This window comes from Quercus suber, unplaced genomic scaffold (genome assembly GCF_002906115.3).
Source record: "Quercus suber isolate HL8 unplaced genomic scaffold, Cork oak 2.0 scaffold_156, whole genome shotgun sequence".
Lineage (NCBI taxonomy): Eukaryota > Viridiplantae > Streptophyta > Magnoliopsida > Fagales > Fagaceae > Quercus > Quercus suber.
In genome coordinates this window covers 375,132-386,428 of record NW_027069617.1, presented here as the reverse complement: position 1 = coordinate 386,428, position 11,297 = coordinate 375,132, and the positions used below count along the sequence as shown (strand labels likewise).

The 11,297-nt window shown below is 36.1% G+C and overlaps 2 protein-coding genes across 2 annotated transcripts; one reads left to right on the top strand and one right to left on the bottom strand.

The window, feature by feature from the left end:
- The first annotated feature begins 1,503 nt into the window (after positions 1-1,503).
- Positions 1,504-4,333, top strand: LOC112006547 (uncharacterized). Its single transcript, XM_024038828.2, has 6 exons — positions 1,504-1,610; positions 1,740-1,780; positions 1,933-1,957; positions 3,219-3,296; positions 3,774-3,878; positions 3,984-4,333. Exons 2-6 carry the CDS (start codon positions 1,776-1,778, stop codon positions 4,098-4,100), a joined length of 330 nt encoding a protein of 109 aa, XP_023894596.1. The 5' UTR covers positions 1,504-1,610; positions 1,740-1,775; the 3' UTR covers positions 4,101-4,333.
- Positions 4,334-6,427: 2,094 nt separating this feature from the next.
- LOC112006588 (UDP-glucuronic acid decarboxylase 2) lies at positions 6,428-10,906 on the bottom strand. Its single transcript, XM_065777477.1, has 7 exons — positions 10,299-10,906; positions 10,018-10,160; positions 9,371-9,450; positions 8,854-8,937; positions 8,667-8,741; positions 7,381-7,473; positions 6,428-6,996 (listed from the first exon to the last, which is right to left on the bottom strand). The coding sequence occupies exons 1-7, from the start codon at positions 10,904-10,906 to the stop codon at positions 6,781-6,783; spliced, it is 1,299 nt and encodes a 432-aa protein (XP_065633549.1). The 3' UTR covers positions 6,428-6,780.
- Between the last annotated feature and the right edge of the window lie 391 nt (positions 10,907-11,297).

The following is an 11,297-nucleotide window of genomic DNA, read 5'->3' as shown; positions in this document are numbered from 1 at the left end:
ATCTATAGTAGTCAAAAGGGCACTGTACATTTTTGATATTTTCAATAGAGATATTCATTGTTTAAATTTCTACATTTATTATTGAATTATTACAAAAAGTGTTATATCTACAATATTTTCATAATAAATTCTAGTGATAAGTTGTTATTGGTTCTAATTTGAATTCACTATATCAAAATTACTTTTTTGTCAATCATAAATAGCCCTTGCCCTTATAAAAAAAAAAAAATAGCCCTAGCCATTGAAGATTTATTATAAAAATTATTGTGGATTTAACGTTTATCAATTATTAAATAAAAAGTTCCTCAAAAAAAATTTAAAAATAAAAGTTAAAAAAAAAAAAAAAAATCGNTATTATCTAATATTGCTTTTAAATTTGATATATGTTTATATAATGTGAAAAAGAATGCTTAGCAATATATAAAAATATAAATTAAAATATTTTTAATAATTTTTTAATCCGAGTCCCGCCGCACCCGCACTCACTTTTTCAAAAATTGCCGAGTCCCGCACCTGCACTCGCACTCGAGTCCGAACGCACCCCGTGCTTCATAGGGGTACAGAGTAGAAGAAATAATGGGTCTCTGATGCTGGGTTGGCATACTCGACTTCTCATAGCTACATCGGCATGGCAGCTTGCCCACAACAACAGAGCTGGGGTCTGTTGTGACACAGTGAGTCAACTTAGAGAGAGCTGGTAAACTTGTTTACAACTTGTAGGCCCCAACATTACACATTTTAGAGTACTTTGGTCATTTCATTTTAGTGGTATTTTAGTAATTTGATAAATGGGTAATTGGGCGGGTTGAGATTTACCTATAATAATGGGTTGGGTTGAATTAGGTTAGAAACAATTAGTTTAAATGGGTTTCAAGGGTAAATGAGTTTATATACCCAACTCAATTATGCTCACCCCAACCCACCCATTTGACACCCCTACCCATTACCCACTTAATTTAGATAAATCTTGACCCAACCCAATTAAACATTGGGTTAAATGGGTAAAGACCCAATTGGGTATTTAATTAATGAGTCTTAATAAATAAACCCATTGGGTACTTAGTTGGTTACTGAAAGTTCAAAATGGGTATGAAACACCCTTGAACGTTTAGACCCCAGATACAAAAATACCAATTTAAGCTTTCTATCAAACAATTAAAGTGCGGAATATGATAACAAGCTTATAATGGAATTGATAAAACAATCTATGCCAAATATAAACACATCCACAACAATAAATATAAGGCAAAATAAAGGAAAGAGAGATGCAAACACACGAACAACACACGATGTGTTATCGAAGAAGAACCGAAGTCCTCGGCGTAAAACCTCTCCGCCGCCCTCCAAACGGTAATAAAATCCACTAAAGAATATAGTTGGGATACATGAACAGCAGAAGACCTTCCAGCCTAATTTACCCATGCACTTTAGTCTATTGTAATCTCTACACGACTCATGATGCCTGTTTGTCAGCACGACGTCGTATGATATAAAGCGACTTGGCACCCGACTTATATTTAGTTGTGAACCCTCCGTTTCTTTCTTTCAGTCGTGAGATCTATATTCCTCTCGACAATAGGAGCAGTTCCCTAAAACCCTAACCACTCGCTGTAAGTTCTCTATCGCTTTCCTCTAATTTGCTTCAATTTCAAAGCTCTCTCATTCAATTTTAAGCACATTCTTATCTTTCTTTAGATCCGCTTTACCCTAAAAACCCCTTATTTTGTTTCTGTTTTCAGGGTTTTTTCCTGGTAGAGAATCACATTATCATCAACATGAGGTAATTTCAAGATTTCTACTCCTTTTTGTTTTTTTCTCCAAAATTTTCTTCGTTTTGTTTAATTTGATTGAGAATTAGGGTTTGCTATTTCGGTTCTAAATTTACTAATCAGTTTTTTTTTTTTTTTTTGGTTGTGTGTGTGTCTATTGCAGTAAGCCAATGGATGAGGATACCACTGTAAGTAATTTATCTTTTACAGACACAAACACAAATGTTGTTGTGAATGTTTTCAGTGGGTAGTTATTCCTAAGATCATGCCCTTTTATGTGTTTGTCATTTGGTCATTCAATTGTCTCTTTCAAAACTAAAATGGGAATTGCTTGAAGAATTTTAAGATGTGATAAGGTTGTCAATTTGTCATAAGTATCAGGCATTTAGATACTTTACTCCTGTTTTATTAAATAAATTTCCGTGTTGTACTGCAACCTATGCCTGTTTTGTGCTTGCGTATGTTTGGGGAGGAAAGTGGATGAGGTTGTAATTTCTGTTTTATGATGTCAACATATTAGCTTTTACTACTGTATATTTGAAGCATCTCTTAACTTCTGGCATCATAGCCTTCCTTCATGCGAGTATCATTCATCCACACTGTAGTTTCACTTACCTTAGAGCACTCACAATGGCTTAGGCAAAACACTAACAATTAAATAACCCAATTTGCAAAATTTAAATTTATGAGAAAAAAGAAAAAGGTTGAGCTCAAAAGAAGGTAACCCTGAAAAAGTTTTGAGCCAAAAATTCGTTGGGGTTGGACTAACAATAGGTACTTAATTACTTATTTTGTTACTTAAACCAAATCAAATGAAGAAGACAGGATAGGAATAAAAATGGCCAAGAAAATTGGTTTTTCAGAGCATAATGGAAATGCCTGTGTTTTGATGCTGACAAGTAAAGAAAGGAAGTGGCAAATTGATTGCGGTTTGGAAGTGAAATAATAAATTTTAGAATAGAAAATCAGATGTGGTTTTTTTGAAAAGTGGTTATAGCTATAATACAAAAAGTAGGTTCTTATTCTACAATATGATTGAAATTTTGCTTAAGCCATTGTAAGATTGCTTTCATAAAATACCATGTCATCAACCAAAAATTATTTCTATCAGTTTTCTTTATCCTTTTACATACTTGATTTACTTCGTTACTTATTAAAATATATAAGTATATGATTGAAATTTTGCTTAAGCCATTTTGGGTACTTTTACATCACCATTCTTGATTACGTTTACATAAGCATGCTCTCTTCTATATAACTCCTATATACTGTATCTTATCTTTAGGTATTATGGTGTCATCCTTTTTGTGGGGCTCATTTTTAGCTACATTGCTATGTTCTCTTTTTCCCCAGACTGATACAGGATTGAATTTACCCTTCTACTGATATGAGCTATTGTTCCATGATTTTTCAATATAAGCTTCTACTCACCCAAACTCTTTGTGACAGGGAGGCAAGAATGAGGAAGAGGAATTCAACACTGGGCCACTCTCTGTTCTGATGATGAGTGTTAAGAATAACACACAGGTAAATATATTATCTTCAAAGCGCTGTTTATTAAATACCAAAGTGTATTGTCAAAGCAAGTCTTAAACAATAAATTGAGTGTGTGTTTGTAAATCAAACATTGTGTTAATGGGTAAAAAATATATGTTATTGATATGCAAGCATTTTGTAAACCCCAAAATCTAGTCAGCTGGGCATCTGATTGGATAGGGAATGCATGTTGTTTTCTAAGAAAAGGTGAGTTGATTGCCATTATAGCTTAGTTTGAACATTTAGGCGTCAGGGGCAATATTTTAAACTGTTGTTCTGTTGGTTTTCACCAGAACTGGATAGCATTATGCAAGTGACCAGGCCTGGTCAGTTTTTAGAATTCTCAAACAGTCCCTTGGAGTTATAGCTTGTGATATCAGTGAGTGTACAGTTCTTTAGATATAGTTTTCTTACCTGTTATCAGATAGATTTATTGTTGATTGCTTCTTTGTCTCTTGCCTTACTAAGGTGCTCATTAACTGCCGAAACAACAAGAAGCTTCTAGGTCGTGTGAGGGCATTTGATCGTCACTGTAACATGGTTCTTGAAAATGTCAGGGAGATGTGGACTGAGGTTGGTTTCCATAGCAATATTTTGTCCCTTTAATTCCTCAATCTGATGCTATCATGTCTATCAAACTCTTGCTGATTTAACTAATACATTGTACTCTTGGTTTAGGTACCAAAGACTGGTAAAGGCAAGAAGAAAGCTCAACCTGTCAACAAAGATAGGTTTATCAGTAAGATGTTTCTTCGGGGAGACTCTGTTATCATCGTTCTTAGGAACCCAAAGTGAGAGATGTCGCAGTTCTCATGATCATCTGAAGTTTAACAACTTATTTTGATGATGTCGCAGTTTTCTGGAGGTTCACTTAACAATGACAATATGGTCTTAGTAGGAGAATTGTTCCTTGCTTAAGTTCTTCTTAATACTATTAATGATCTATTTGTTTTGCTAGTAACTTGTTGATCACATGGGAATTGCCGTTATTATTATGAATGTGTGACCTTGCTGAGGATTTATGTTAATTGTTGCCCCCAAATGCGTGTACTGCCTTATATTCTACTTTGCTTTCCGTTTCTTTTGGGTTTGGTGATTAGATTCTGGACCTTAGATATGGCAATACAGGCAGAAAATTCTGACCTGACCCGAAAAATACTTGACCCGAACCACATTTTTTGCAAGTCAATCTGACTCGACGCGGATTACCCGTGACCCGACCCATTAAAAAATATTCGCTAAAAAAAAATTTAAATTATGTCTTGATACTAAGTGCATAAAGCATAAAGTACCAAAATTTATAATTAATATGTTATATGTTATAAAAAATGACTGTTTGATTCATCAACGGTCAAAAGCTAGCTAGCCTAGTTTTAGTGCACTGCATTCCATAAAAATAAATAAATAAATAAAAGCCTAGCTTCAGCCTTCACACGTTACACCATTAGACCACACACGATACACAAGGCAAGGGTCTTTCAGTGATTGGCAATTGGCAAGGGTCTTTCAGTGATTGCCAATTGCCATGAGATAAGACCATTAGACCACACGCGTTACACAAGGCAAGGGCCAAGGCTGTTAAGAGTCAGACAACCATTAAAAAAAAAAAAAAAATCTCATTCAGCTGAGGTACAATTTGCAAGAATAAATATTTACAGTGCTAAATCTGTTACTAACGTTAAGCAGATTGAGATTGATGTGTAATTTTATAAAATATTTATTTATTCTTCTTTACTTAATATGTTATGTTTATTTTTAAATTTTTTTTTTTTGTTTAGTTTATCTTTTTAAGTAGCCTAACTTTACTATTATATTAAATGCAATAGGAATGTGTGTATTTAAGAAGACCAATAACTTGCTACTTTGTTGGCTTGTTTGTTTTAAGATCTCTTTTTGAAGATGTAAACTTGTAATTATATGTATTTTGACAGTAAACTATTAACATTGAAGATTTTTTTCATCATAAATTTATGACTATAAATAATTTTTGTCATGCTCAAAACTATCAGAATTAGAAGGATATTAATAAGTGGTATTAAGTGCAATTCATTTGCTTAATTGATTTTATTCATTCTCTCTAAACAGGTTGTCATTGATTTGTTTTTGTAATTAAAAAAAAAAATTTGTTTGAAAATATGGGTAACCCGACCTAATCCGCAACCCAATCAACCCGTTTAAAAATAACCCGTTTTGACCCACAAACCCGATTGACCTGAACCAACCTGACCGTTTTGCCACGATTCTGGTGGTCACATTGTGAGGCTTATTCGGTTTAAGTTTTACCTCTTTCGTTGAGAAAGCTCAATTTTTGTTGTCATGTTTCTTTCCGTTGACCTTTGTCTAGACTCAAGGACACACAACTTGATAAATTACGTTCTAATACCCATATTGGAATTGGTTGGACCCAACTCTGCGGTGATTTGTAGTTTGTATTGACAGTATCGGCATTTTCTTACACGGGACTTGAATTTTAGAATATTCTATTTCTGAGCTTTCACGGCCCACAAAAGCTAGAAGGGTAAAAAATTTTCACACGCATTTGCTATTTGGTTTTCTAAGTTGTTGGTCGTATCTTTCTCAAAAAAAAAAAAAAAAAGGTTGTCGGTAGTATGGTAGTTTTCTTGTTTCTAGAATTGTTCAGGAACAGACTGCGATAACCGTATTGATTTGAGTAGCTTTGGCTTCGTTTATTTGGTTGTTATTTCTTGGAATATGGGAAGCTTGTTCAGAAACTTTAGTGGAAGAGTTTTGGCACTTAATGAGTTCAGCGTGCCCCGTGTTACGTTGTATAAGGCAAAATGACCTTAGGGGGTTTTAAGTATCAACAAAGAAGTTTGGATCCTAATGGTAACAATAAAAAACAAGGCTTCTAGAGTACACGTTTATAAGTTTTTTTTTTTTTTTTTTAACCTCTTGATCCACGCTTGCATGTCAATGCTGTTAATTAGGAAATATAATCTGTATTGATCGATTGGAATTGAAAACTTGAAAAATTAGTAAGCTTTCACTTATACATATATAGCAGTTTATAGCCAATTGTATCTTTGAGCAAGAGATCTTCAAGGGTCAACATTGCCAAGCTGAACTGCGATAATTTACACCCTTTTTAAGAGAACAAAACGGAAACAAACTGAACTGCGATAATTAAGCTGGAATGAGAATGCAGCAGGTAAAGCTATTACTGTAGGCCTCTTAACAAATTAAATTTAAAAAATAAGGAAAGGAACTTTTTGGAATCACAAATCTATTACGCTTAAATGGGCTTGTAACCCAGAAATTACTAAGATGATGGAAATCAAATGCCAAAGGGACACCTAAAACCTATTCCAAAGAAGAATCAAGCAGCACAAATGCTGCTTCTGGTGTTGCTACTGTATTTTGCTTGGAGAAGGGAAACAGCTGAGAATTGCATTCCAACAAACAATTATCATTTCCCTCTGTCATCACTCTTCAAGTATACATGCCTGACTTAGAATTATGCGGTAGTAGCGCCACCCTCCTTGTGGTCACCAAAGATACGTTTCCGGAAATCTGAGACCATGAGAGGAAGACCCTTGCGGAGTTCCACCTTTGGTTGCCAGCCAAGTAGCTCTTTAGCCTTTGTGATATCAGGCTTCCTCTTGTGGGGATCATCCTCTGTGTTGGGCTTGTACTCTATCTTTGCGTCTGGGTCAATTGTTTCCCGGACCACCTGCACCAATGACACGCAGTACAGCTCAAAATTTATTGATCTTTCTGTTTGTTTTGTTTTGTTTTTTTTTTTTACTGCCACAACTCACAACTAGAAATGCAAATTAACCTCAGAGAGCCAACAACTGAGCTGTTCATCAATAGTAACCATTATAGGATTAAATTATAAGATGCTACCCTTCCATTAAATTTAAACCATCCCATCAATTTTTCCCTTCCATCAAGAGTTATATATAACAACACAAATTAGATTTTTTTTTTAATTATTATTATTTTTTTATTTTTTAAGGAAAGCAAAGGCATGAAACAGGAAACGTTGTTGTTGTTGTTTCTCTCCCTCTCTCAAAACGAGAAAGTTAGAATTCCAGAAGAGCAATAAACTTACCCCAGCAAGTTCGAGCATGGTGAATTCACCCGGATTACCGAGATTGAAAGGTCCAACATGTTCTCCTTCCATTAGGCGCATCAGACCCTCCACCTGTAGTAGCACACCATACCAGAAAATTTTAATAATCCTGAACAGAAATTACTAAACTGTAATTGCAAATTTACCTCACAAAGCACCAAAAGAAAACAGAAGAAAATAAATAAATAAATCTTATTATTCCAATTATTTTTTAAGGATAATCTTATCACTAATTTCATTATCACAGAAGAGACAGTTCCGTTCATTACAAATAAAGGCCTACCCCCCCCTCCCCACCCCCCCCCCCCCCCCCCCCACCAACAATCAAAAAATAAAAAAATAAATAAAGGCCTACCCCAGATACCCCACTTATAAGAAATAATATTCCCAATCATATAAATTAAAAAAATATCTTAGTCAATGAAGCCCGCCCTACCCCAGATAGCCAACTACTCTAGAAGCCATCTCATTAGTCAATATTGATATTTTACTACCACATCAAATATACATCTTGGTACAATCAAATATCAATTAAATTCTGAAAGCAACCTGGGATCGCACTTCAATTTATTAAGGTGATCTTTTGCTTTAAACTTTAAACAAAGTTCTAATGCTTTTGAGACTTGAGAGTTAAAATTCACTCAGTAGACCGATCCGTGCCTTATATCAACATAAATGGGAATTATAACAAACAAAATGGGGAATTATAACCGGCTGGCCCACCTTCAGCTTTCAAATCCGCTCTTTTCATATATAGGGAATATGATCCTCTTAATCTCACTTAAAACCGAGAGAGTTTATTTCATGGTTAAGATTTTATCCAGACTGAAGGATTCGAACAAACAATAATGTAGGTTCCATGAAGTCTACAACCAGACTGATTCAATATATTTTTCAATTTAGGCACCAAGTTTGCACAAATTTTTTATTTATTTGTGCTATGCACATGGGAAGGTAATCTCTTATTGTAATCTAAGATTCATAAGGAACTAAATAGCAAAGACAACAAGCATAAAGCAGTTACATTTTAATTTCTTCATTTATTCAAAGTCTCAGTCTTTAGTTTAACAATTTTAGTTTAAAATATAAAAGTAAAACTTGGCATAAGATGCAATATGATATCTTTTTGGTAAGTGAAGCAACTTAAGATCACCAAAAGGATATCAGAAGCAATTTGGAAAACAAACAATAAATTATCCTTGACAACACCAAACAAAGAATAAACAACACCCGCATGATGAATAAACAATTAAGAATTCACTTACCAAGTCAGATACATATTGGAAACTCCTTGTCTGCTTCCCATCACCATAAACGGTCATAGGCTCCTTCCTTAATGCCTACAGTATCACCACCAATCATCATTAACTAAACTAACTAAATAAACAGCTCATTTTTCCTGCACAACCAAGTCAAATAAATAAATAAATATGTATTGCATTAATGATCTACCTGGGCAACAAAATTGCTGACCACACGACCATCGTCGATGCACATTCTGGGTCCATAGGTGTTGAAGATTCTTGCAATCCTCACCTGCAACAAACCCATGCCGTTACATTGATAGAGTACTTATTTGGACCCATGTAGTAATCACATGGATATAGTGCTTGTTTAGAAAAGCATATTCTCATAGATTTATATATCTTAAAATTATAATACATTGCTTCATCTAAATATAATAACAACCCCAATAATAATTGTACATAAATTTAATAAATCAAAAATCAAGATGCTGATAAAAATGAGAGCAAAGGAGCCATGATCTTTTTTTTCTTTTTTCTTTTTTAATCACATAACGTGGGACCTACAACATTTTAGTTAAGATACCTGTAACACAACATGTGCACATATGGAAAGTTCAAAATATCAAACACAAGCAATATTCTTTAATTAATTAATTAAACGAAAATCAACATTAACGGAAATATTTAGCTTAGTAAATACAAATAAATAAATAAAAACTGACCTCAACGCCTGCACCTCTATGATAGTCCATGGTCAACGTTTCGGCCGTACGTTTTCCCTCGTCGTAACAGCTTCTAACACCTGTCGCAAATCCCCAACTAAAAAATGTCAGATCTTTTTTTTTTTTTTTTGAGAAACTTAAAAAAAAAAAAAAAAAATGTCAGATCTAATTTTAGTAGTTATCTAACACTTAAAATTTCAGACCACATCCCAAATTACAAAACACTCCCTCCAATGAATCAGAAAGAAAAACCTCGAAGAGACAAAAGAATCATCCATCATATCTCATAGAGTCACAAAGATAAACGTGGACCGTCTGATTAACAGAACCGCACATCACGGGTTACTCGTTTTTCCACGGGTCCCACAACCAGGTCCACGTGGTACAGCTTTCGAGTGGGTTTCAAAACAGAACAGAGCAAATGACAACTGGGTTTTCTTACATCAAACAGTGAGTCTACCACCAACCCCCTAAACCGCGCAGATTAGGACCGGCGACCTTAAATCACGCTACGTTGCGCCGTTTCGACAAAACACACAGACGCGAAACGCCGTACCCACCCTCTATTCCGAAAGAAACGCATGTTCTCGATTCCAGCCAGTTGCCTTGCCGGAAATCAAAAAAAAAAAAAAAAAAAAAATCCTTACCAATAGGATTGACGTTTCCCCAATAGGTTTCGACCTGAGGGTGTTGCAGTGGATCTCCGTAAACCTCACTTGTGCTCGTTAGCAAAAACCTCGCACCCACTCTCTTCGCAAGTCCCAGCATGTTCAATGTCCCCACAACATTGGTCTTGTACAAATCAAATTAAGGAACAAACACTAATAAGACTAATACTAACAAATAAATCAGAAATTGAAATGAAAATTTCAGTTAGCTCAACGAGTAAGAGATCTGAAGTAGTCGACTTTATAGTATTTATAAAAAGGATATGATGGTCTTGACGGGGTTGAACTTGTAGTGAACAGGAGAGGCAGGGCAAGCGAGATGGTAGATCTGATCGACCTCGAGCAAGAGAGGCTCGACGACGTCGTGTCGGATGAGCTCGAACCTTGGGTTGCCGAAATGGTGCATCACGTTCTCTTTCCTTCCAGTGAAGAAGTTATCGACCACGATCACGCTATCGCCTCGCTCCATCAGACGGTCGACCAAGTGGGACCCGACGAACCCGGCCCCGCCGGTCACCACGATCCGCAAACCCTTGCGTTTTAGCCCCAAGGGGACTTTGCCAGAGCTGTACATGTGGAAAGCAGAGCGGTGCTCGTACATGGGTTTTTGGTCGTACTGGCTCAGCCGTGTCGTCGTTTCCGGGATCGTGAAGTGTCCGTACTCGACACGGGATGTGGAGGAGGGAGGTAGGAGGGTGAACACGATGGTGGCTATAGCAATGCCAACGAGGACGAAGACCAGGCGTTGTTCTCGGAGCATGTAGCGAATCGGTTGGGTCACTGAGAACCATGGCTTTGGTTGCTTCGGTGTGTACGTGTCCGACACGGGTTGGCTCTCGTGTCCTCTGAAAATCAGCTCCGAACCCATCTTCTTCTTCTTCTTCTTCTTCTTAAACGATTCAAAATTCTGTGTTTCTGGGTAATAAGAAAATGAGGGGGTGAAAAATGAAGGAAAATCGGTGAGTGATTGAGTGCGTGCTGAGTTACGAGTTAACTCGCCGGCAACTCGGACGCTTCGGCGAGTGAGAAAAATGGAGGAAGGGTCAGAGAGGTGGTGTTTGGGTTTTTGGTATTTAAGGAGTGAGGGCTGTTAAATAAGGCATTGGCTTGTGTTGTATTTACGGAAATACCCTTTTGGTTTTTGTGTTTTGAAAAGTAAACGGTTCAGACGGTTGTCATTAGGCGGTGGGAAATTGGGATTGGAATTTTGGCAATTGCCAATATTTAGGCCTGCTTGGGACCTATTCCAAACTCACATT

Coding starts and splice junctions, on each gene's coding strand:
- LOC112006588 (XM_065777477.1), bottom strand. CDS start 10,906: ATGGGTTCGGAGCTGATTTTCAGAGGACACGAGAGCCAACCCGTGTCG. Junction 10,161..10,298: donor CCCGTCAAGACCATCATATC/CTTTTTATAAAT, acceptor TTTGTACAAGAC/CAATGTTGTGGGGACATTGA. Junction 9,451..10,017: donor GGGAAACGTCAATCCTATTG/GTAAGGATTTTT, acceptor GATTTGCGACAG/GTGTTAGAAGCTGTTACGAC.
- LOC112006547 (XM_024038828.2), top strand. Junction 3,297..3,773: donor GTGTTAAGAATAACACACAG/GTAAATATATTA, acceptor TGCCTTACTAAG/GTGCTCATTAACTGCCGAAA. Junction 3,879..3,983: donor TCAGGGAGATGTGGACTGAG/GTTGGTTTCCAT, acceptor CTCTTGGTTTAG/GTACCAAAGACTGGTAAAGG.